At 45.5% G+C, this 26,897-nt stretch overlaps 1 protein-coding gene across 7 annotated transcripts in view; it reads right to left on the bottom strand.

Moving 5' to 3' along the window:
- Positions 1–26,897, bottom strand: part of DGKG (diacylglycerol kinase gamma) — a 208,638-nt gene that overhangs the window by 61,822 nt on the left and 119,919 nt on the right. For all 7 annotated transcript variants that reach the window (XM_032298337.1, XM_032298339.1, XM_032298341.1 and 4 more), the window contains one exon: positions 1,550–1,640. In XM_032298337.1, the coding sequence (XP_032154228.1) occupies positions 1,550–1,640 (91 nt within the window). The remainder of the gene's footprint in view (positions 1–1,549; positions 1,641–26,897) is intronic.

Genomic DNA, 26,897 nt, shown 5'->3' with positions numbered 1-26,897 from the left:
GGCTGTCCCTCACTTGTGGTATATTTAAAGAGACCCCACCAGATGGCCGTGCCAAGGGGAAGAAACGCACACATATCCCTGTTAGCCATACTCTGCCCCCTGCCAAGGCCTCTTCTCCTTCCTCAGCTCCCAGGCACTGTGCAGGAGAGGAGAGGGCTGACTTCTCAGACTCCCCATGTACCACCTGGGGACACACGCCCTGGCTCCTGGCCTCTCTGCCCTCTGACCAAGCTGGCCGTAAGTTCAGGGGATTAGCCAGCTTGCTGCCTCCCACCCTGGTGTTGGTAACCCAGCAACCGAAGGGGAGAGGCAGGCAGATGAGTCAAATGCAGCTGCACAGAACCTCTGGCTTGGTGTTCTGTTTGTGAAAAGTCCCTGTGAGTGAGGAGTCCCGGGGCCCTTCCCAGGGAGGGACAAGGCTTCCCTCCGTGGCTCCAGGCCACGTGCTCCTCCTCCAAGGGAGGCCCGGGCCCCATGGGACTGCAGCACGGGCTTAGAGGCGAAGCTTGTGGGCCAAGAGGAGCCCACCCTGGCTGACCTCTCTGGCTGCCTCTTCCACTTGTTTTTCTCAAGTGAAAACAAGACTATAGGCCTAAATCCCACGGGAAGGTAGGCCTGGGAGCGAAGCACTCTGGGCAAGAGAACAAGTGGGCATGAAGTCCCACGGAGCAGGTATGCATTGAAGTTTGGGCTTTCAGTTGGCTGGAGACCTAGGAGATGTTCTCATAGCAGTCAATGAGAGGGCTTCAGGAGCGGAGCCCAGCCAATGCGGGGTGAGAGGGTGGGAAGCGGGCAGCTTCTCAACCAGGGGAGGGGAGCCACCATGCCAACTGTCTGAGGCAGGCCGCTACAAGCCAGGAGAGTTAGTGAAACACAAGTACACCAACAGGACGGGCTACATAACTCGTGGGGCCTAGTTCAAAATGAGAATGCCAGGTTCTTCATTAGAAAATGATCAAGAATTGCAAGACAGTGGCAGAACAGCATTAAACCAGGGGCCCTTCTAAGCACAGGGACATTTTGTGACCACACAGATTGTGCACCCACGAAACTGACCCTGGGTACCTGTGAGCAGCCCCCTGGAGCAGCTGTGAGCAGCAGGGCAGGTGAGCTGCGGGATGCCTGGCTGCAGCTGCTGTGCTCCCCACCCCTGCTGCCCTGGAAACACCAGTTCCCAGACTTTTACCAGGCCTGGGACATTGTCTCTGCCCAGCAACAGCCCCTCTCCCTGTGCTAATGGCAGTGGAGACGTTACCTCTCAGAAAAGAGGGAATCGCAAGGCTAGGGTGGAAGGAGGGCTGAGGGCTTGAGTGAAGTGTGGCTCTGGGGACTTGGGGCCTCTGTGTCCCACAGCCCCAGGGATTCTCTAGACAGGCCACTGGAACCTTCTGAGTGAGGGTATGGAGATGTTTGGAACAGGATGGAGAAACAACACAGACTACGATCTAGGCCACCTCTTCAGGACCCAAGACGATCCATCCTGTGGGTGTGTGACAATCCAGGAGCAGAAACAAGGTCCAGGAAGCCTTCTCCCCACTTGGGAACTTACCTCCAACTCAATGTGGTCATGGAGTTTCTTGCAGGTTGCTGCAAAAGTCTCCGAGGTGCCAAATTCGAAGTACCACAGCTTGTTCTTCATCCTGGACCACAAAGCAGAGACATGGCTCAATATCCCGTACTTGAAATGCTCACGTAAAATAGCTACGTTCTTTGGATTGGGAGGCTCAAGCCTTCAGCAGTTTCCCTAATCTTACATTTTCAGCACTTGTCAATCAGATGATCAAGGAATAGAATTTTTACCAACTGTTCTGGCTCGGAAGTTAGAGAAAATCCGCTCATTTCTTAGACATCATGGTAACCCTGGGTGAACTACCAACTGCTGTCTGAACATCCTGGTCAGAACAGGAAGAAGTTCTGTCTAGCTGCGTCAAGGAAAGAGTTCTATGAGGAGTCAAACCAGAGGTGGCAAATATTGATACAGTGCTCTGGTCACTGTCCTTTCCATTCCTCAGGCAGAACCCACTTTGGGGCATGTTTGGGGTGTAAGGGAAAGATCCTTCTACGACTTGAGAGATGTGCCGTCTTAGGATAGAGGAGGGAGAGCCCTGCACTAACCCAGCTGAAATGTGTGCTCTGACCGCGGGGAAGCAGAATGGCAAGAATTAGATACAGATTTGTGGGCAAGTTGGAAAAAAAGAAGAGTTGTTTCATAACAATAACCACCACCCCCCTTTCTCAAATGTCTTTGCTGGGGCCATGGCAATCCTTCAGTTAAGGGTAAATCTTGTCATATTTGCTTCAAAGTAAGAGTTCACTACTCGGAGCTTTACAGTTTTTCAGGAGAAAAGGCTTTGCAAAGTCAGATGGCTTGTCCTGAACGTTGGTGCTTTTGATCAGATGGTCTCACTAGGAAGTGTTTCTGAAGATATTCCATTCCTTCCACCCCCACTGTCACCCCATTATCAGGGGTTGGCTAAGAGAAGGGACACCTGTCCACTTTACGAGCTGACAGATTTTGCTAAGGAAGGATTAAACAAAATCACATTCTTCTTGGCACTCAGAAGAGAGGATGCTACCTTCCATGTTGCTAATCCTCTCCCGTCAGGTTTGTCGACCGAGGGGAAAGGAGTAGTCTTCAGAGGGAAGAGGGCTCATATTTTTTCCTCGTTTTTCCTTAGGTCATAGCAGACGACTCTTCAGAATAATAGACATAACTCTTTTCTGCATATTTCCCCAAGAGTCTACCTAGAACTTGAAGATGAGACTGTGTCCTTCCATTACTTCTGACATCCAGTTGGTTGGGAAATAGCTTTTCTGACTGTTAGTATGCATGAAAAGAATTGATAAATGATGAAGGAAATAAGAATAAGCAAGCTCTGGGAATTATGCCTCATGAATAAAGTTAGAAGAGCTGGGTGTATTGTAAGCAGACAGGACGAGGGGATTCTCCAGGGAGGACAGAGTGAGGGTCAGTGTCTTTCTGCAGTCAATGATGGCGAAAGACCAAGTAACGGGAAAAACACAGATTGTCATCAATGCTGGAGCTAAGCATTCCTTTTTGGCAGCAAGAGCATATCTGTAGCCAGGAGACTTGCTTGTGATTCCGTTTTCAAATATCACTGCTGGCCTGAATCATGACTTTTGAAAGTTATTGCCAGGAGATTTAGAGTTTTAATAAAAGTTTCCGGAAGCCACAGCTATTTTTGCCCAGTCGTAGCTCTTCGATGAACTAATAAAGGTTAAGAGGTCACGGTTAGGTCAGTATCGCAGGATAACTGAAAAGGTCAAATAGACTGCTCATTCACTGCTGGCGGTGTAACCTTTGACAAGTGACTTAACATTTTTAAGCCTCAATTTCCTCATCTCTAAAATAGAGATAAGAAACATACCTGCTTCAAGGGGTAGTTGAAAAGTTAAATGAGGTGACAGCAAAGCACGTCACATAAGGCTTGCTGCATAGTAGGCTCATCAAGAATGCTAGCTACTTACTTATCAGCTATTATTATTTCAGTGTCTTGAGCTGGCATACCTGTATAACATAGTGAGGCAAAGATGGCAGATAAAGATGTGGAGCTGTAGATATTATATATTCCTATTTCTCTGGGCAAGAAAAAAGTGATCATATTTATTAAATTATGTATCTTGACTTTGGGTAAAAAATTATGTTCCACATATGTCTAGTTTAATAGATGTTTTCAGCATCATACCATACCCTAATCCTTGATTACTTATCTTGACTGGTCACACAGTTGGCCAAAGTGATGTTAATTGCTAATATGTGGCCAGACGTGGTGGCTCATGCCTGTAATCCCAGCACGTTGGGAGGCCAAGGCAGGCAGATCATGAGGTCAAGAGATCGAGACCATCCTGGCTAATATGGTGAAACCCCATCTCTACTAAAAATACAAAAATTAGCCGGGCGTGGTGGCGCGTGCCTGTAGTTCCAGCTACTCAGGAGGCTGAGGCAGAAGAATCACTTGAATTCGGGAGGTGGAGGTTGCAGTGAGCTGAGATCGTGCCACTGCACTCCAGCCTGGGAGATAAAGTGAGACTCCGTCTTGGAAAAGAAAATTGCTAATATGCTTCTGAGAATGTACATGTTTGGTGTGAGACAAAGTAGTCATCAATTCAACAAACATTCATTGTGCCAGGGACTAGAGAAGACGTGCTGAGTACAACAAAGAACAAAATAGCATTCCGTGCACCGGACACCCGGAGAAGTCAGGCAGGAAGAGATCTCAGTGTGGCAGGCTAAGAACAAGCTAGGGGGTTCGTAATGGGAGGGACACCCAATTCTTAGTAGGCAGATGCCAGAGATGCATTTAGAAGGATATAGAAGGCAAACAGGGAAGGTGGAGAAAGAACATTTCAGACAGAGAAAGAAGCTAGGCCATACGTACAAATAAGGACATTCACAGATTGAGTTCCCCTCTGCCTCGTCTTGCCTTTCCTTTACCATCACCAGCACACCACCACCATCCCTTTCAAAGCCTTTAGGAAAAGCCTATAGGCACGTGGTACCCTACAATTTGAGCTAGGAGATGCGGCCCCCACTCTCCCTGACTACCAACCAGAGAGCCTGAGTGCAGCGGTCCCTCTCCTCTTTTGAAGATGTCTCACCAGCTGCTTTACTATTAGCCTTTGCTGGAGGACCACTGCTGCAGAGCGTGGCACCGAATTTTCGTCTGTTTCGTCTTCTGTTGTACAAGAATATGGCGTCCGAGAGCTGAGGGGCTAGGGTTCGTGACTGGCTTTGCCACTCCCGGGCTGGGCAAGTTACTGAAATCCTTTGAAAGTTCACTTCTTCTACAAAACGGGAACATTATTTTCTACTCACAGAGTTGTGAGGCTTATGTGGCAGATGCGAAGTAGCAAGCAGGTGTTGAATGCATAGTAAGCGCTCAGCAGCTCTTCTTCCTTGTTGCTAGGAGACGCAATCACTGGGGAGGAAGACGCATTCCCAGAGGCTGCAGGGGTAAGGGCAGGTCTACGGTGGGGAGTCTATTGTAGGTGGCCAATATTTTTTTGAAGAAAATAAAACTAACAATGTTTTAATGGCTGCTGGAACGCCTTCTCTGCATCTCTCTTCCTGAGTTGTCTTTGGCCCACCGTTTCTTTCCTTCTCATAACCACCTTTCAGCTGGAGATGACTCATCCTTAACCAGCTGTTCTGAGGCTGACTTCCAGTTCCACGAAACTCCTGGGTTCACTGTCAGGCTCTGAACCACCCAGAGGAACCCATTCCATTCTTGAGGCAGAAGGTCCTCCTGTGTGCTCCAAGGGACTCTCAGCCACATGGAGAAATGGCAGATACAAGTAGTGACACCATGGCTCAACTCTATTTCTGGGTTTTCTCAATTGCCTCCTGGCTTATAAGAAAACAACATCAATTGCACACTAGCTAGTTGAATTTTTTCATTAGACAGATGAGAGAAAATATAAGACTAACTAAAAATGTTCTGTTATGTTTGTCAGCAGTTTAGGGCTGGAATCCGTCATCCTGACAGCTATGAATAGGCTGTTTTCAAGGATGTCCACAAGTGAGACCCAGCTAGCTGCTGGCCATCCGCTCTACCAGCAGAGGCTACGCATTCAGCTTCCTGTACCACCCCGAGCTTCTGGGGACCCTTTCCTGAGAATCAAGGAAGTTTTAAGGGCAATGGGCTTTTGAAGTTCTCAAAACATGAAAACATTTATTTGGGCTTAGAAGTCTACACAGAGAACACTACAGTTATTTCTAGAAATAGAAGCCCTTGAAGTGAAGGTGTTCCTCTTTGTGGTTTGGACTTTGATAATCAGGTTCTCTGAGTGACTCATGACTCACATAGTTAGGCCTTGGGTGTCAGTTAGCATGAGGTTGGGAGCCCTTGTGAAACAGATGCTACCCACAAGATGGTGTTCTGTGTTGTATGCGGGGAGGGCAGAATGACTGAGTGGACACAGCACTGTACAAGCGGGTAGAGCTGTCCCCCAGACCCCGTTATCAAACACACCAGCACGTGCCTCCACGAGAGTCACTTAGCACCCCCAGGCCTCATCTCGGAAAGAAGGGCTCGGGGCCAAGTGTGGTGGCTCACACCTGTAATCCCAGCACTTTGGGAGGCTGAGGCAGGCAGATCACGAGGTCAGCAGATTGAGACCATCCTGGCCAACAGGGTGAAACCCCATCTCTACTAAAAATACAAAAAATTAGCTGGGTGTGGTGGCGTGTGCCTGTAATCCCAGCTACTCAGGAGGCTGAGGCAGGAGAATCGCTTGAACCTGGGAGGCAGAAGTTGCAGTGAGCCGAGATCACGCCACTACACTCCAGACTGGTGACAAAGAGAGACTCTGTCTTAAAAAAAAAAAGGGCTTGGACCATCTGCTTTCCAAGGTTTCTCCAAGCTCCCCAGGCAACTTGAGATGACACAATTCACAACAGGATGGGAGGACTCACGTGTCCCACAACTGCTGCCCTGTCAGAGCGTGGGCCCAAGTATTGTCAGAGCTGACATTTTTGAAAGAGAATCCAGAAACATATTTTCATGTAAAATCTCCTGATTATTGGAATTGGCAACTAATTCAAGTTTTTAAGAGCCTAAGCCAAAAACTACACATTTGGGAAAACTGTAGCTAGCCAACAGGACATTTCTGTACATGAATTATAAATTTTCATCAGATTCATCTCAATTAAAACACAAAACAAATGATCTCAATCCCATTTGGGGCTTGCTGGGTTATTAGTGGTGTTATTGCTCCCACTACCGAAGATAACAGACAAGTATTGGATTACTAAGGTAAATAGTAATTTAGCAAATCAGGTATCATAGAAACGCAGAACGGGCAAATGCAACTAGAGTTGAATTATAATTGAGTGATAAATATTAGTAATATATTAGTAATAATGTTGACAGTACTTTACCTGTTAACATTTTACATTACTTGAATCTCGAATACATTTGGAAGCTTAGTAATTATGTTAACCAAAGTTTACATCAAGAGTTAAAAAAAAAAAAAAAAAGCAAAGGCAGGTGGGTTTTGCTGTAAGGCCAGGATGTCAAGTCCTATAAGAGGCCCATGACTGTCACCTCACAGGTGCTGCCGAGGCCATCTGTGTCACCCACACACCCAGCTGCCTTGGTCCATCAGAGAGTGTCACCACATCTAATCCACCCTGCATGCTGTCCCCGGCTCTCACTGCTCATCAGGACAGTCACTCGGTGATCCTCAGGCACGGAGCTGTGGATGGAATCATCTTTTCCAAGAGGGGGCAGTGCCCCTTTGGTTCAAGGGAAAGTGAACACCCAGCAACCAGGAAGGAGTCTTTATAAATAGCTATTTTTATACTCTGAATGTGACTCTTGTGCCTGCTGTTCCTGCCAACAGATTTGTGTTGGCTCGATGTGTTTCAGCTTCAAGGGGCGAGGTATTCCCTGGCTTTTTTCCATAGTTGGGACAAGACTGGTGTTCAAGGCACTCAGAAAAATCTAGGGTGGTGAATGATGGGAAGACTGGAGACCTGAGACCAGGAAGGGTGGGCAGAAACATGGAGAACAGGAAAGGGGAGATCTTGAGAAGGGGCTCAGGAAAAGAAAAAGGCTGAGGAAGTGGGGTGAAACTTGCTTAGGATGTATTTTACTGTACAACTGTGGAATCCTCTTAATAACCTGTGAAGACACTTCTTGAGTCATTTTCATATGTGAGAAATTAACTGTAAAAATCACAGATGACATACTGTTTGCATTTAAAAGGCCTTCAGGGTTCAGGGACGTACAGCCAGGGGATCACAGGTTCCAAAGAGTCTTCCAAAGTATAAATAGAGTCCATGAGCTAGGTCAATATTTACAGGTGTGAACTCCCCAGCCTGGCCAATATTTCTTAATGTAAAATAGTATTTGTGCATTTAATTATAACAAAGACAGCATAGGCTAACCAGTGAGTTAAATCATAATTTTTTGATGTACAGTGGAATTAAATCAGTTAAATCAGTTACTGCTTGGTAACCGGAGACATGGATTGAATAATAAAAATGGGAAAACAAATGATTACTTAAAACAGCTTTATGGCTGACAAAATCCTATTCAATATGGCACCCATGGTGGGAGACGATGGGGGAAGGGATAAAAATAGTGCATTATTCCATAGTAAAAGGGTACATGCAAAATTACTACTCTATACCAGGGCTGGATGTTGGTTCCCTTCTAAGCCGTGGCAGCCTTCTCATGGTACCGCTTTGGAAACTGAGTTCTTGATGATGCTGGTGGGAGGAACGGAGCCGGAATGCAAACCCCATCTCCTGACTTCCAGCCCAGACTCCTTACTGGTTTACTCCCACTAGCTCCTGTTGCTATGCCCCAGAGGCATCTGAGAGAAATGGAAAAGTCAACCAAAGTCTCCAGAGCTAGTGACTGCAAAGCTGTGAGTTGTTCTCATTCACGCTTGTGGGCTGGGTTTACTCACATCTACCACATGGGCCATCTGTATGGCTGCAGGATCCCAGCTCGAGGTTGGCTGGGACCCTGACCTTCTTGCGCAGAGCAGTGATCTGGCCTCCCCATTGGTCTCCAGTCTCCACTCTTGTCCCAGAGTAACAAAGGGCCAAACCCAGGAGCCTCATGTTCAGAGCAGCCTCTGCACCCCTTCAAGGGTAATTCTGGGCCCTCGAGAATCTACTGCCTCTGAACAGTGACCCTTCTCTTCCATATAAGACAGCATGTTTCTGCGGGCCATCGACACATTCTCCTTTGATGGGCTCTCCCGGATTCTGTCTGGCACCTGACGGTATCTCCTCCTAAGGGCAGGACTCCAAGCATGAAGACTGCCAAAGTCTGAAATCGGATCCTTTCCCAGTGCAGCACACGAGGACACACGTGTGCACGTGTGGGCACACACACAGGCCACAGCAGGAAGGCTTCTCTGAGACTCATGATCCGCTGTTCCCAAACATGCTCGCAGACCCTACCCCTCTGAGGCCAGAGAGTCTCTCCAAAGGTGCAGCAGCCTGGCCGGAGAACGGCCACTGTGCTGTGAATGGCACCACTTTGGGGGTGCCCCTCAGGAGAAAATGCCGAGGGGCAGGCGAGGCCAGGCCCCATCTTGTCAGGGTTTTCCTTTCCTGATGGCCTGAGTCTCCAGGGTGTTTTTCCAGTTAGTATCTGCCCTTGCCAGGAGAAAATAGCTCCCTTCCCTCATCCAAAAAGAAAGAAAGAAAAACCTCACAGCTTGGCTGCTTCTTAGCAATCCTTTCTCCCTTTGAAGAGTTATTCGTGGAAAGAAAATCCCCTTCAGGCCGATTTGGCGGAGGCTAGAGGGCATGGAATAAGCCTGCTCTTGGCAGTTGTCGGACAGCGAAGTCAAATACTGGGACAAAAAGAAGGCCCTGCCTGGAGGAACGGGGAAGGCGGACAGGAATGCGCGCCCCTGAGGTTCTGTGGTGACTCCTTAGCTGTGCTTCCCAGCGTTCACACGTCTATCAGCCCTGGGAGCTGGTATCTGAAGGTGGTGGGGACCGTAGAGACACAGGTGGGCGAGGCCTCGTGTTAGAACCTGGGCCTTGAAGGCTTAGGGAAGGTGGCTGCCTTGCTGGAGCTGAGCCTCTCGCTGTGGAAGGCGAATTCCTGGGTCCTGATCAACCAAGACTAAAATGCGGAACTGTCTGGAGGAGCAGAGGCAAACCCCGGAAGCAGGTCCATGCCCTCACCCTACTGTAACAGCCAGGTGGGTCCCCAGGGAGCCAGCTGAGCTCTGCCGGCCCCCAGCTGTTGGGAGGAATCTCACTTCCCACTTCACAAATGTTGACTGTGGGTCTGACCTGCACTGGTGGCTTCATACACCCAAGAGTCCCGCTCTTTTGATCCTCACATCTACCCGCCGTGGTAGGTACTATGGTGGCTATTTGTAGATGTGTGAGACTGCTGTTCCTTGGCAAGCCCACAGCTAGACTGGAACCGGATCACAGAGTCTGAGGGGATGCAGGCTGGCTGATCCCGTTCTCCCCTCTCGCTCCCCCGCCAGCCTTTCTGAACGCAAGGCAGTGCCCGCTTCATGATGGGTCGGGTTACAAAAGTTCCTTGGTTAAGCCAGTTGTTTGTCACTCTGAGCACATTTCCCCATAGAAACAACGTTATGTTGAGGTTGGGTTCCCAGGCTAACAGACAAGAGCCAGTTAACCCAGTAAGTACCCAAAATACAATGTCTAGTTTTGGAAAGAGCTTACTGGAGCTGAAGGAGCTCTGGTGAGAAGGCAGAAAGGCCTGAGTTCAAGCCACAGTTCAGCCACTGACTCGCTATGTGGCCTCAGGCAAATCATTTAGTCTCCATGTCTTCGCTTCTTTATTTTTGAATTGACACAATATTACCAACCTGCAGGGGGTGCTGGGAATATTAATTAAGAACACACACGGCCAGGTGTGGTGGCTCACGCCTGTAATCCCAGCGCTTTGGGGGGCCTGAGCAGGTGGATCACTTGAGGTCAGGAGTTCGAGACCAGCCTGGCCAACATAGTGACACCCCATTTCTACTAAAAATACAAAAATTAGCCAGAATGGTGGCCAGAGCCTGTAATCTCAGCTACTCAGGAGGCTGAGGCAGGAGAATTGCTTGAACCTGGGAGGTGGTGGGTGCAGTGAGCCAAGATTGGGCCACTGCACTCCAGCCTGGGTGACAGAGTGAGACTCCATCTCAGAAAAAAAAGAATATACACACACGTGTATGTATATATGTGGATTGGGGATCTTTGCTTTCCTCAATTTCCTGGGAAAGAAACCTGGAGACTTGCACCCTCCATCCCTGGTGGTGACCCTGAGTCTGGGCTGGACTTCTGCTTAGGAGGGGAATGAAGATGCCAGAGGGAAAGTGAGAAGTAGCAAAGGTGGAAAGGGTAGCAGGGAACACACCCGAGTATGCATCCTGCGTCTTCCTTTTACGATCGTAAAACTCCAGGACGGTCTGGTTATTTCTGCCTACGTTTCCTGTGCCTTCCACACCATCAGGCAGTTAGAGGCAGCCTGTCTAGAATTCAGTCCACAGTAAGTCGCTCCCTCCTTGTTTCCCTTACCTTTCCCGTCATGAAATTGTTAGCAAGGCAAGTCAGAAACACATTAGATAGGGCAGATGCCTGGATAAATACCCCCCTTCTCTTCCCTATTCCATCTTCCTGTGCCAGTTTAAAAAACCTTAAATAGGAAAGCATGAGCCAGAGCCTCGCTCTGCCTGAGAAGACTGTGGTAGACCCTGCCAGCAAAATCCTTTCTATTTCATCCTTTTGAAAATCTCATCCATATGCTCTCTCCTTTGCTTCCACTCTGACGTTTGTGACTTCTTATTCTTGTGTATACATCCCTGCCACCCATTTCAGAGACTGCCACCCAATTCAGGGAATTTATGGGAACTTGTCATCCTCACCTGGCCTGGTGGTGCGGCTGTGTGACCTGCCCCACCATGCCTCTGTCTGCAATCTCTAAGGTTGTGCTCCTCACCCCTAATGAACACAACTCTTTCAGTTTGCCCCTTTCACTGTGGAGTTGGCAAACTCACCTATTGGCTGTAGGTGTGGCCCCAGTGGTCCTTCCTGCCAGCTCCTTGGGAGAGCTGCTTGGCACCACCTTAGCCACGCCTCTTATTTCTAGCTTGCACCTGCTGCCCTTCTGTGGGCTGCGATTTTAGACTTTAATTTGAACACTCTACTTTATCCCACTTCGATCTCATTTTAAAGCTCTCCTGTTTGGTCTTCAAGTCTCTGGCCAAAAATATTTCTCTTGGTTTATGTGATAAGCTCCCAATTCCTTGCCAGGGTCCTCTCATTCCAGCATGAAAATCCATGGTCCAGAAGAACAGTCGTTCTCAGATCAGCTACAGAGCAGCTCTGTGTTCCCCATATGTGCCTGTTTCGTCTAAAATTATGACTCATGGCTGAGGAAGAGACTAAAGCATTCCCTTTGCGCGTGTCCCTTAGCTTCCTACCTGACATCCAAAGCCACTAGAGAAAGTAACCAGGATTCTTCCAGATGTGCCATTTGCCACCATGCCACAGGCAGACAGGAGAGTCTGTAAGTTATACGAGTATGTGCACTCAAATGCAGGGGTTTTCACCAATGTGAATTCCGTGAAATATTGGTCTCAAGAGTCTTTGGAGTGAGGGGGTTCTGTGGTCAAGTAAATTTGGGAAATGAAGTACTTTACTTTCTTTTGCTTTTTGCATGGTCAAAGCAGGTTAGAATCTACATTAAAAGCTCTGCAACATCAAACCGAAAAGAAGTATGTTTAACTGTATTTTCCAAGTGTATTCACTGATTGACATCCCTCCCAATCTTCCTGTGAATTTCCTTCTAGCGTGCTGTGGAATGCGTTTTAACCCATGCCGCACATTTAACACATGCTGAGAGAAGACAATCTGGGTAGCCACCTCTGCAGGCGCATGAGGGGTTGAACCTCATGGTGAGTCTGTTAGCTGCTCTGTCTCCCTTGTCCAGAAGGTCCAAATGTATCCTTGTACAGAGACTGTACTTTTCATTTTTCCCCCAAACAGGATTTGGGCATTTCCTCTTTATTTCCATATCTATTAATCAGACTGACTTTTCTTTCTGTTCTTTTTGCCTTCTTGGGTGCCTTTTCTTTCTGAATCATTTCTTTTTTAAATAAATGTATTTTATTTACTTATTTTTTTGAGACAGGGTCTCCATTGCCCAGGCTGGAGTGCAAGTGGTACGATTATATTCACCGTTCCCTGCAGCTCCGAAACCCTGGGCTGAGACAATTCTCCCCTCTCAGCCTCGAAAAGTGCAGAGATTACAGGCATGAGCCACCGCGCCTGGCCCCAAGTCATTTTTTTAAATGACATCTAGGAACCGTCTGTCAATGTTTAAAAATTCTCCTCAAGCCCATTCATTCTCTCCTTTGGCAGGAGATCAGTTCACATTTATAGCACCAATAATTTGTGACCAAGGTCAGGCATGAAAAATAAACAATTGGCCCCCTCACAACCCTGAGGTTATATTTCCTGGGCATCAACGTGACAAGTTGGAGGGCCAAGGCTCTTATGGTGCCTGGCAATGTGTTTATTTGGCTTGCACAGTGGTGTTTAAAATTGGAAAATTTTACATACACACCTGAAGCCCAGCTTCTCTTGAGAAATCAGATCTGTTAATACTGGATTGCTTTCCAATCTGGCAACAATCAACTGCCACTGAGTACTGGCTTCTCCCTTTACACAGGGCTCATGCTGGAGTCCTCGCCTGTCCCTAAAGCCTATATCTACCCACTTCTCTCATTTACATTAACTGCCTGGCCTCTGCATGAATTATTTGGATTTGTGACCCCTCATATAGACCTTTGTAGCTTCCCCCTGGGAATTCCCCTGGAAGATGCCTCAAAAGTGTCTCCCTTACTTTCTTCCTGAGATCCTTCCTATCTGAGCTTCCGGTGTCTTTGGTCATGAATCCTAATATGTGTCTGATTTCAAGAGCGGACCAGTTGCAGCAGGGTGAGAGATGAATCATGTTGGCATTTGTGAAGATCACATGCACAGAAATAAAATATCATCCAAATCTACCTCTTCTGGGAAATAATATTTTAGTTGCTCCGTAAGTTAGGGTACAACCTGGTAGATATATCAACTATTCCACAATCATGAAACACTGAGAAATGAACTTGTCTCTAACCACTAGGAAAGTAACCTAAGCTCACGTATAACCTTTCCCCTGAACTTACCACTTTGTACAAAACATGGTTATTGTGAATTTTAAGATTGTTTGAGACTAGCCTGGCCAATGTGGTGAAACTCTGTCTCTACTAATAACCCAAAAATTAGCTGGGTGCGGTGGCACATGCCTGTAATCCCAGCTACTTGGGAGGCTGAGGCAGGAGAACGACTTGAACCCAGCGAGCCAAGATGGTGCCATTGCACTCCAGCCTGGGTGACAAGAGTGAAACTCTGTCTCAAAAAAAAAAAAGATTATTCTACCAAGTTTTAATTATTAAGGGACAAATTCTTTAGTAGATAGATTATCCAGTCCTTCACATTTCTTCTTTTCTAACTCATTGGCTGTTAACCATTTCATTTTTCTTTAGTGCAATTATTACCAGTTGTGGGGGTGGGGCCGGAGGGGGAAATTCATTCTACAATACACAAAGGATGAACCAGAATGTTAGCTAAAATCAGAGGGTGTCCTGTGGTGGTTTCTTCACCCCAACCCTGCACATACCCACAGAAACGCTAACTATGAGCAGCCGCCCTTCCTCTCCCCACCCAAGTTCAGGGGCAAGGTAGTACAGAAGAGGAAAGGGGGAACCTGACTAATTACAACACTCTGTGTCGATAGCTCCAATAGAAGTTTCACTAAGTCAACAGTTTGGGGTTTTAATTTATCCAGGCCGTTCTCACTCCTTCTTACTCTATGGTAACCCAAAACTGGAGATTACGGACATGCTTTCAGCTTATTGAGTTCAAAGGCAAGGTAGGGTACTTGGCTTGATTGGCAGTTTGGAATGCTCTCCAAAAAGGCCCACTTTCAGGATTAAAGGGACACTCCAACAGAACAGAAAGCATCTTGTTATTAGACAGTGAGGAATTTTAATCTAAGTGTAGGTTCAATAAACATGAATATTCAGCGATTACGTAAGTCCCTGATGAATTAGTTAGTAATTTGAGGGTATAAGTACATTCTTGAAGTGAGAAGAGCCCCTCTTTCACTGAAGAGCATTAGAAGATTGGGAAAATGCCTTGTTAGTAAAATGTGAAGTGGTAAGCACCCCCTACCCACTTCGAATTTAAACACTCCTACAATCTTCAAAGTAGAAATCTAGTCTTCAAAGAAGAGATGTGATGACCTCCTCCAGAGGAGTGTTTATAGAGGGGATGCTTATACTGAGAAGGGGGTTGAAATCTAAACTGCTATCCAAAGCTTAGAGTCTATAAGTTACCGTTACAGACAGGAACCATGACAGCGTGCATTTAGATTAGAGATTCCACAGTGGATTCTCATATACTGCTGGGTGTTCTCCTTACAAATCCCTGTAGTAATCAATAGCATCAAACTAATACCTGATCAACTTCAATTCCATTGATTTATCCACTCTAATTCTCATAGGCACCTTGTCAGACAGTTGTGATTTCCATTTTACACATCAGAACATTAGGAATCAGATAAGTGAGTAACTTTCCCAATGACGCACAGTAAGAGGCAGGGTAAGGGCTGAAACTCAGTTCTTTTGATGTTGAATGCAGTGAAACTCAGGAATTTGTGTCTGTGTTTCACATCAGGGTGACACGACCTGGCGTAACAGAGTTGTAAAACCATTTGTTCTGGGTTTCAGTGAAATAATTTACTTATCTCACAGAAGAGAGTTACCGCGTTTCCTGGTAAGTACAGTGGAAACTTGCTTTCGAAATTTCCTTTGGCCCAATAATAAGTGCATTACAACTTTTTTTTAGTAAATGTTGATTTAAATGGGGAATTAAAATTAATCACTTGAATCTTTTTTGAGGATATCTACTCTCTTTTCACCTTGTTTTACAATTTCTTCATAATAAAATGGATGCAATTATGAAAAGTTTGCAGAAAATATGTAGGACTGAATATGCTAATCACATCGGCTCTAAATGCAGATATGGGCTCTGTTGTATCATCAAAGTAACCTTATGCAAAAGGGCACTCGTTTTCTGAAGTTTTAATTGGTAAAGTACAATAGAAGGCCAAAAAACTCTGACATTACTTTCTCTGGAGCTAAAAACGAAGAGACATGTTAAACTAAGTTTAAAGGCCACCTAAGTTGCTCTCTTCCTGAAGGCATCTGAAACTGCGGTGGTGAGGAAGAGAGAATGCCTTGCGGATTCTTTTTGTCAATATGAATTTCTACTTCACTACCAAACAGCATGCTTTCAAGCTCAGGGTTTATAAGAAAGCTCTGTCGTTGGTTTCCATAGTTTTTTTCCAGCCCTGATGTGTACTAACGCCTCCGAGGCACAGAGCTGGCCCCTTCATCTCACTCCTGATGCCCCTCTTCCTTCTGTCTCCCTGGGGGGTTGCCTCTTCTCTGGGTCTTTCTGACTAACACTGTCTGTACTAATCTAACGCTTCAGCAAGGTTCAGTATTTTAAGGTCCCAAATGTTTCTAGGAGCCCTGAAACTTTTGCTCCAGAAATACTTTGAAAGGTAAGCCATTCCTTCATTAATCTATTCAAAAAGCATTTACTGATGGATACCCTTACTGTCCACTCACCCACCCCTAGGATAAGATGTGAGCAGCTCCCCGTCCCCCTGCCTTTTCACTCCACACTCTACCCAGGAACCCAGGCCCCTCCACTCATGTCCAGTACCCTCTCACACTTCAGCCCTTCTCCCAGAATGCCCCGGTTCCTTCTCTCCTTGGTGAATTTCCAGTCCTCTCTGTAGCTCTCACGCAAACATTACCTTCCTCCTTTAGTGTCATCCTCCTCTCTCACAACAGCCTCATTGTTCATGTTCCTTCCTGAAAACAAAGCTACCATGTTATATTGTATTTCCTTCTTGTGTGAAGCTTTGGGGGAGGGCTGATGCTGTGGGTTGAATTGTGTCCCCCCAAAAAATGATATGCGGAAGTCCTCACTCTCTGTACCTGTGAACGTGACCTTATTTGGAAATAAGGTCTTTGCAGATGTAATCAAGTTAAAATGAGGTTATACCGGGTTAGGGTGGGTCCAGTCCAATGACTGATGGTGTCCTTAGAAGAAGAAGAGAATTTGAACAGAGACACACAGACAGAGGGAGAAAGCCGTGTGATGATGGAGGCAAAGACGGGGACGACTGACATACCTACAAGCTAAGGTCCCCCCATTGGGTGGGAACCTGGTGGGCACAATGAGTGTACCCCTGGACTCAGAAGGTGCCGTGTTTATCATCTCAGATGAATAGAACTCTCTGTTTTTGGAGGCCTTTGCAAGAGATTCCAAAACCTCTTAATAACTCATTTCAGTCCTTAACCTGTCTCCAGGCCGGAAGATTCCTGCTCCCATCCAAAAGACAATTCCTCACTTTTAGAGCACATTTTTTCCTTCTCTCATTCTTTCCTGAACTGAGATGAAGAGTAGGAAGGTGTGGTCACTATTTCCTTTTGAGAATCCTTCACACACTTGAGGCCCATTCCCAGTACATTCTGTTTGCCTCCAGGAAAAATGATTTTGGATGACTTGTGGTTTTTCTCATGGGCCCTTTAGTCATCTCTGTGGCTCTTCTTTCATCTTTTTTGGGTGCATCTTTGGTCATGGGGCACAAAACACATGGAGAGGCAGGGAAGTGTAGCCGGCTAAGAGGAGGTGCGGACTAGACAGGACTAGGTGTGAACGGCAGCTTCTCTAGCAACTAGTGTGGTCTTCAGCAAGTCGCATTATCTCTATGAGCCTCACCTTTCTCATCAGTAAGATGGATCAATAATACTTACACTTGGTAAGTTGCGCCAGTTAAAAGTAATGTACATGAGATTCTTGAAAGGTCTCAAAAAATGATGCCTACCATTGTTGGTATAGGCTGGAGCAGGACTGATTACATTGCTAAACACTTTAATAAACAGCCTCATGGCTATTCATGCTTTAAAAACTGTGCTAGCCTGGGCGCAATGGCTCATGCCTGTTATCCCAGCCCTTTGGGAGGCTGAGGCGGGCAGATCAAGAGGTCAAGAGATCAAGACATCCTGGCCAACATGGTGAAACCCCGTCGCCACTAAAAATACAAAAAAATTAGCTGGGCATGGTAGCAGGCGCCTGTAATCCTAGCTACTCAGGAGGCTGAGGCAGGAGAATTGCTCGAATTTTTTTTTACAATGAGCCTGAATGACTTATATAAAGAAAAATTACTTTTAAATGGTATGTATAGCTTTATAAAAACACGTTATCACAAATATTCTAAGGTATTTATATATCAAGTTAATTGCTGTAATGCATCAGAATGGCCATTGTGTTTCTGCAGGATGGGACTATGAGTGACTGATTTCTTTCTTACTTTAACTTTTCTGAACTTTCCAAATTATTTATAATAATATTGCTATGTGCTATATAATAATGCTGTATGATGTATTATTAAATTACATAATGATAAATGTATTGACATTTTATAGAAAAACTTTTAATCAAGATAAATGAAGAGAAAAGTAATTCTATATATTTCTGCATTGATGACTCACACCCTATTTACTATTAAATAGATATGTATCTGCCTATATTAGAGAATCACCAAACTTCAGAGGTTTAAGGGCTTCTGAATCATCTAACATGACTATTATCTGATGTAGTATCTGTCTTTGTAACAAGAATATTAATAACAATATTAATAGCTACCACTGATGTGCTGACTCTGTAATAAACACTCTAAATGCCTTGTTCCACTAGATTCTCGAAATGAGCCTATGAGGTTAGTAGACAGAATAATGCCCTGAAGATGTCCATGTTCTAATCCCCAGAGCCTGTGAGTGTGTTACGTTCTGTGACAAAGGGCGCATTAAGGTTGCAGATGGAATTTAAGATGCCAGTCAACTGACCTTGACATGGGGAGAGGATCCTGAATTATCTGGGTGGGTTCAGTGCAATCAGGGTCCTCATAAGTGGAAGAGGGAGGCAGGAGAAAGAATGTCAGAGGGCTGCCATGTGAGAAGGACTCAACCAGACACTGCTGGCTTCAACAATGGGAGGGGGCCAGGAGCCAAAGCAGGGGGACAGCCTGGAAAAGGCAAGGAAACAGCTTTTCCCCCCAACCCTCCAGAAAGGAATGCAGCCCTGATGGCACTTTGATTTTAGCCTGGTGACACCTGTTTCAGGTTTCTGACCTCCAGAACTGTAATACAGTCATGTCGTTTTAAGCCACTAAGTTTGTGGTACTTTATGACAGTGACAACAGGAAACTCATATAATATTACACCCCAACTTTACAGGCGAGCAGATTGAGATTTCGGGGGAGTAACCTGGCCCAGGTCACACACAGTGGTGACATGTGAACTCCAGGATTTGAATCCAGGTTGTCTGATAATACAACCTGTCCTATTGGGCACTTGCCTCCAAAACGATTGCCCGGCATGGACGTGAATGTAAAATATGAAAACTCATCACCTTCTCCAGTGGCTCACTGCACTTGAGGATGGCTCTGATTGTTAGAATTGATGTCCTGTTTGGGGCTTAAACCAGTCTTGCATTCCAGCCACCTTTTCATTGATTTGTCATGCAAAATAACACAATTCCTGCTTTATAAGAAAAGCCTTTTACCTATTTGAGGCCAATAATCCCCTCTCTCTAAGGCTTCTCTTCTTTGGGTGGAACAATCCCAGATTCAGCCTTTTGTTAGAAGCCATCTAAAGTTCCAGCACCTTCTTGACCGCTCCCTTCTGGAAAACATCCAGACTGCCAACACTCATGTTAGGATCCAGCCAGTTCCTACCTTACTTTGAATTTGTGTGCTTTGACTTTCTGCCATAATGTTTTCGTGCTAACCTCAACTCTTGTGAACTGGATTACACTACACCTTGAGCTCTTTGTTGGAAATATTTCTAGAAATCAATCAGTCAGTAAATACTGATAACTTTGGGATTATCTGGCCCATAGTCTTGAAAACATAGCGTGCTTTCAAGTTCCTTCTGATACGATCACAAACTGATTCTGCTATTTGTTGACATGAATAAGAACTTTCCTGTTCTAGCCTGGCAAGGGCTGGAAGAAAAAGCCTATTAAGCCACAGTAACAAACGGTTCTGGCCAGTGGGCAACCCTGTAGGGAGGCTTGAGATGCCATCGGCTGCTGCTGTCTAACAGTCTGAGAGGTTGTGCTGTCTGTTTCCATGTGGACTGGGGGCCCGGGAGGAAAGTGAAGGAATTGTTAAGAATCAATGTGATCTCATCATATTATTTAAAATATTGTGAATGTTAGGACAGAGAGAACTGCATACAAATATTAATAACAGACTCCCAAAGTCTTTGATCATTCACCACTTCAGATGATCCACGCGGTTGCTCCCTTGTTTCTGCAAATAATCGAGGGCTGACTATAAACAATCCAACAAAAACGAAAACTATCCCTGAACTTCTGCAGTTGTGTAATGGTGAGCATCTGATGAAAAAAACCCATGAATCCATATTTCATTCATTTTACTCTCTGTATCTCTCCTAAAGAGGGATGGGGAGGGTGGGGGACAAAACATTTTTGTGGCTTAGTATTTAAATATTCAAGTAATTAACTCAGTTGCTCTGTCAGAATTGACTTGAAAGTCAAAGGTACTTGGGCATAAAATATAAGGTTTGCATTTCCTTTATAAATACCTACAGGAATAAGAAAAATCACAGAAAATGCCACAATTAATTTCATGTGGGGCTTTTCTGAATCCCAGAGATTTAAGTAAAATAGTTTGCTATATTGAGGGAAGCAGGTGCAGACGGTCTGGACCTCTGGCTACCTGCAGCAGGTCTCTTTTGGGGTGCCAAATATTAGAGGAGGAGAGGCAAAGCCCAATTCAGGGCATAAAATGAAGACTTTAATGGCAAGAATTTTTAACTTCGCTATATTTGCTGCTGTTGAACCTTTATGCCTTGAGAAAGTCAAACATCTGGGTTGTAATAGTGGGCTACCTCACAGGGCGCCAGGAAAAAATAACTTAGAAGCGTTTCATTTTTAGATATAAGAAGAAAATCTTATGTAGATTGTGATATATTTTATGCTTGTGACGGCAGAGCATACTGCAGGTATTCAAGAGAGGAAGCCCTTCCTTTTATTTTCAGAACTGTATGACTTGAGCTTTGTCAGTTTCTATTTTGCTTCCCACAGAACATCTCTGCCTTTATCTGAGGTTAGGGTTGGGGAGAGGTTCACGGTGGGTGAGGGGAAAGTAGTATCCGGGAGGGAAGGATAGTCACATCCCCAGCATCTGACCACAGGGGCCACCTGCCTGCCTGCCATGCAGTCCATGACCCCTGCTAGGAAGCCAGAAATACCCAGGTAGCACATGAAACCTGTCCTGCTACTCTCCTTTACTCACTTCTGTTCCTCCTGATACCATTTCACCTGGGGTCTGTGACTCCTTCCCTTGATCCTGCTAGCTGGGACCTGGCACTGTACTTCAAATCTCTAGCGTTTAGATTCCCAACCTCTGCCTCTTGGACCTCCATGGAGCCAGTGAGGAGATTTCCTCTAGAGCTACTGTCCTGTAGCATCCAAACCAAGCAAACTGGTGCCATCTTCCCACCCCTAAAAGAGGAATTTGGGCAGATTCAGTGCATGACTGCTGGGGTCTCCTCCAACTTTAAGTTGTCCTCCAACTTTTCAGGTTAAAGGCCATGCCAATGGAGCATTGGTTCTATGATAACTGAATCCCATTTGCCATTCCATTAAAAAAAAAACAAACCCCTTTGACTGTTAATACTTTATGGTCAATTTAAGGTAATGTTTGTTATCCAATGATATTCAACAACAAATGTTTATCGTTAGCCTACTGTGTACTATGAACTTACGTATTATGTCATTAAATATACGGCAACCTTGAAAAATTTTCAAAAGAGGCAGCAAAGGGTTAAGAAGATTAACTTGCCCAAGGTCACATAGCTAATAAGTGGCAGAGCCAAGTTTTGATGCCAGTTTACTCTAGACCCAGCTGCCTTCTTCTATAAATAGTAACTAAGTGCTTAGTTATTTACAAGGCATATTTCCAGCCTCTTAAAAACTCAAGCTACATTAGGGCTTCTGGGGAGCCCCTCATCAGTGACTCCATGGGCCCTGTTCCAAGAAAGCTAATATTTCAGAACCTGTTAATTAGTCAAGGGCTTTTGAGAAAGGTGGTCAGATTCTAGCAGGAATGAAGCACCACTTCGGTCCCTTTGAAGGGCCTAACAGGAAATAACTTGCTTCAGCCTCAACTGCTGAGAGACCGTCAAGTGGATGACACTCAGCAGGTTTAGAACAACACGTTCCTCAAGCACTCTGAGTTCTAACCAACAATGAAAACATTCCATGGTTAGACTTCTCTCTCTGGACGCTCACTGACAGTGACATTAGAATTAGGTGGCTTTTATGTATAGATTCCAGATGCACCACCTTCGTGGAGACTTCATCTGGAAACTTCATGGTGGGCTGCTTCTTGGCGGTCTGGCAGGCTTCGGTGGCTTTCTTGGCTTCTCCGCTAGTTACTGACTGCTACCTGTTTGTGGTACTGACAGTCCCTCTCCTTCTCCCTTAGTTGAAACCCTCTTTCCTCCATTCTTTTGCCTCTATTGCAAATACGCTACTCTGTGACTACTGGAAAATGTGTCTTCTTTTTATTAATTCCTCTCTCCTTGTCAGGGCCAGCTCATAGGCATGAGATCTGGACCCCAGGGCCCCACACTTAGGAGGGCTCAGTGCATAGTTTAACGCTTTGCTGTCACTGCCTTGAAATTCATAATAATTTTTGCAGAAGGGGCCTCACATTTTTAATTTTGCACTGGGCCACACAGATCACATCAGCAGTCCTCCTCCTTGCTGTGGACATGGAAACAGGGAGAACACTCTTACCACACAAGGTATGACTGGATGGTGTGCCTGTTTTCCTCGCCTTTGGAACTCGGCAGGCATTTTCCCACAGAGACAATCCATAAAGGTGGATGATGCCAATGACAGCTCCATCCTCCCTAGCCTCAGTGTCTTCATCTCTAAAATGCGGATGGTAGCACTTACTCTTGCATGTCATTGTGAGCAATGAGTGGGATGATGTACACAGTACTTATCAGGGCCAGGCACAGTGGCTCATGCCTGTAATCCCAGCACTTTGGGAGGCTGAGATGGTTGGATCACTTGAGGTCAGGAGTTCGAGACCAGCCTTGCCAACAAGGTGAAACTCTGTCTCTACAAAAATACAAAAATTAGCCGGGCATGATGGTAGGTACCTGTAGTCTCAGCTACTCGGAGGCTGAGGCAGGAGAATTGCTTGAACCTGGGAATACATGACTTTCTTGATTAGTTGACTTGGTTTCTTCTAGCCCCTGTTCCTTTTTCTGTAAATAGGAATGCTAATATTTATCTTGTAAGGTTGTTTTGTGATTTAAATAATTTAAAGTATTTAAAGACCCTAGTTCATCACTTGGCCTCTAAGAGGAGCTCAAAAATTTATAATAGTTCTTGGTCAGGTTTCCCTTTAACACTATTGCTACACTTAAAACAATAAATTTGGCCAGGAGTGGTGGCTCATGCTTGTAATCCCAGCATTTTGGGAGACCGAGGCAGGCAAATCACTTGAGGTCAGGAGTTTGAGACCAGCCTGACTAACATGGTGAAATCCCATCTCTACTGAAAATACAAAAAAAAATTAGCCAGGCATTTACAATTCAGGCTGTGATTTGAAAAAAAAAAAAAATTAGCCAGGCGTGGTGGTGTGTGCCTGCAATCCCAGCTACATGGGAGGCTGTGGTAGGAAAATCACTTGAACCCGAGAGGCAAAGGTTGCAGTGAACCGAGATCGCACCACTGGACTCCAGCCTGGGCGACAGAGTGACTCCTTCTAAAAAAAAACACACAACCAAAAAAAACCCCCAGAAAGAAAACAATCCATTTGCAAATGATGTTTGGGATATGACCATTAATAAGTTCTTATGTACTATACAACTTCCTGTATACTATATCGCCTGGTGAAATGTAACCACCTTGTATATTAAAATAATTTTGTAAAAAAATATTTGAGCACTAGTTTTCCTTTTTTTTTTTGCTAGACTATGAGTTTTTTGAAGGCAGGGGCCATGTCTTATGTACCCTTTATTTCAGATCACTTTCAAACACATTAGAATCTCAGTAGAATCAAATTTCTCTTTTGTACTTTATTCCAACAGTGAAACGATAATCTCCCTAACATTCCTCAATTAGCAATTTATAATTAGCCTATCAATAACTAGGAGATAGACAGGGCCAAAAATAGCCCCATCTCTGCCTTTAAAGGCCTTTTTTCTTTCTTCCTTTCTTTTTTTTTTTTTTTTTTTTGAGACAGAGTCTTGCTCTGTTGCCCAAGCTGGAGTGCAGTGGTGTGATCTCAGCTCACTGTATCCTCCGCCTCTCAGGTTCAAGCAATTCTCCTGCCTCAGCCTCCCCAGTAGCTGGGATTACAGGCATGCATCACCACGCCCAGCTAATTTTTGTGTTTTTAGTAGAGATGGGGTTTCACCATGTTGGCCAGGATGGTCTCGATCTCTTGACCTCATGATCTGCCCGCCTCAGCCTCCCAAAGTGCTGGGAATACAGGTGTGAGCCACTGTGCCTGGCAAGGCCTTTTCTTTTTTTGCCCATCACACATGGCTCATATTTCCGCCTCCTTGAGTCTGGTTATTGCTCCATTAACAAAACTATTCCATCAGGGAACATAACTTGGTTTTGTGCATCCAACTATCCTCCCTGGCAACAACCTATATAGAGAGGCCATGGAAGAAGAATTTCCTGGACCCCAGTGGTCGAGCCATAATTTAATGCCTATTAGGATTCAAAGAGGCCTCTGACCTGTGACTTTTAAACACAGGTTCCTTTAATAGTCTTCTGATAGTTACGGACATTTTCTGCAGAAAAATACAAACCATACCTTAGTACAATTTCAAGGTGTTTTCAAAATGCCTGAAGCCCCTGGATTCCAGGTTAAGAATTCTTGTTAGCCCAGAAAAAGGAATCAGCAATGTGAATGATTCGTTTCCTGAGAAGTTCTAGCCCTGACTAGTCACTGTCCCTTTCTGAAAACAAAACACAACAACAGAACAAAACACGGCAATGACAACTCCCAAGATTTAACCTCAAGGTTATCCCTGAGAGTCCAAACCTGGGTAGTAATGGTAAAGGCTTCCAGCCAAGCAGTAACTACTCTTTGGAGAACCCAGGTTCAGCCGGCGTAAAATAAGCCTTGTTTGATAATACCGTTTACATTTCCAAATCCTGGGTATCAAGCTTTCTTCCTATCCCTTGCGGCCCTTCCTAAGTTTAGCCGCTGGTGTAATGGGGTAACCATGGCAACAACCACCTGCCTATTTAAAACCATCTCCAATGCTAAATGAGGAAGCCTGGAGAAAATGGCTGCTTGCCTGCCTCTCCGTGGACAAATTGGGCACTCCTGGGTATTTTAGACATGGGCGAATAGGCAGGGTAGAAGCAGTAAGTATGCAAAGTTCTCAACAGGAAGCGTTTGGTGACCTTGTGAAATAGGTGCTACCTCAGCCCTTCCGTCTTCACTCGTTAGGCAGCCACGCATGTTTACATGCAAATCCCTGTGCCTGTCACCCAGGCGACCATGCTACCTTGACCTCCTCAATCAGGTGAAGAGCGAGGTGAGAACCGAACCTCAAAGAGTAGTCTTGTTTATGGGATGTTGGAAGTGAGAAGCGAAAACAGTTCTACAGATCACAGTGAATTTGTTCATACTTGGCATTAAAATGCACACTACAATATTTTTTTTCTGATGGTTGTGTCTTTCTAATTGTACTTAATCGTGTGGGTGATTGATGATTGCTCTATTTATGTCATATGTTGGCCTGCCTATTGATTTTTGGCATGCGGAGAAATTTCCCCCTCCCTTTGCTTCCTTGCTTTCTACGAACTACAGGGGTTTGGTTTCTTTCCCCTGTCGAGACCATACAACCGATCACACCGAACGTCTTGCCCTTCCACAAGTAACCCGCCACACCACATTCCATGTCCTTGGTTTGTGCTCCCATAGGTCACCTCCAGTCACATCACTTAACACAAACCATTCTGTACATTTCCTTTCCAGCCCGTTTCCAGCACCGGGCTGTGAGTCCCCTACACGGGTCTGTCCCAAACGCCTGTAGAACAGTGTCTGGTGTGCAGTATGTTTTCAAAAGCTCTGTTGAATGAATGGATGAATGAATGAACAGAACCCCATGGCTTTCATAAGCATATGGCACATGTACACGAATACATATAGGGATACTTGTATGAGGCCGGGTGCGATGGCTCACACCTGTAATCCCAACACTTTGGGAGGCTGAGATGGCAGATCACTTGAGGTCAGGAGTTCAAGACCAGCCTGGCCAATATGGTAAAATCCTATCTCTACTAAAAATACAAAAATCAGCTAGGTGTGGTGGTGGGCACTTATAATCCCAGCTACTTGTGAGGCTGGGGCAGAAGAATCACTTGAACTCAGGAGGCGGAGGTTGCAGTAAGCTGAGATCGTCCCACTGCACTCCAGCTTGAGCAACAGAGCAAGACTTCATATCAAAAAAAAAAACAAAAAAAAACAAACAAACTTGTCTGAACAGAGGACCGTGAAAGTCTGAGGAATGGGTTGAAGAGGAGTACTTAAAAAAAAAAGTGATTTGTGTGTAACTGGGAGTGCAAAGGACTGTTAGAGGAGGCATCTGAACTGTAAGTTTGTGGCGCCAGTAGCAGGGTCTGGAAGTACTCATGTTTCTAGTGTACCGTGAGTGTGTATAGTGTGTGTGTGACAGCAAGAAGATTCTGTGACAGTATGTACTTCCTAAAAGGTTCGTTCAGCTGCTACCAGATCCCGCAGGTCACTCTTCTGAAGCTGCAGTTTTCAGTTTCTGACCTCTAGAAAGACCCCCTTCTTCTTGGTTAACCTCTCAGGCTGTGGGGTCAGGACAAAGAGCAGGAATGAAAATGGCAAGTTCTGTAAATGATGGGGTACTGGGCTTTAAATGAATGTCTTCAGCAAATGCTCTAACCTCTTTTTTAAAGATAATTCTTGCTTGTAATCCCAGCACTTTGGGAGGCCAAGGCGGGTGGGTCACTTGAGGTCAGGCGTTCGAGACCATCCTGGCTAACGTGGTGAAACCCCATCTCTACTAAAAATACAAAAATTAGCCCGGCGTGATGGTGCATGCCTGCCTGCAATCTCAGCTACTCAGGATGCTGAGGCAGGACAATTGCTTGAACTCGGGAGGAGGAGGTGGAGTGAGACGAGATGGTGCCACTTACTCCAGCTTGGGTGACA

This window comes from Sapajus apella, unplaced genomic scaffold, assembly GCF_009761245.1.
Source record: "Sapajus apella isolate SASKATOON/1434 unplaced genomic scaffold, GSC_monkey_1.0 scaffold38, whole genome shotgun sequence".
In the NCBI taxonomy this organism is placed as follows: domain Eukaryota; kingdom Metazoa; phylum Chordata; class Mammalia; order Primates; family Cebidae; genus Sapajus; species Sapajus apella.
The sequence above is the reverse complement of the archived record's forward strand: the minus strand, read 5'-3'. Positions and strand labels throughout refer to the sequence as shown.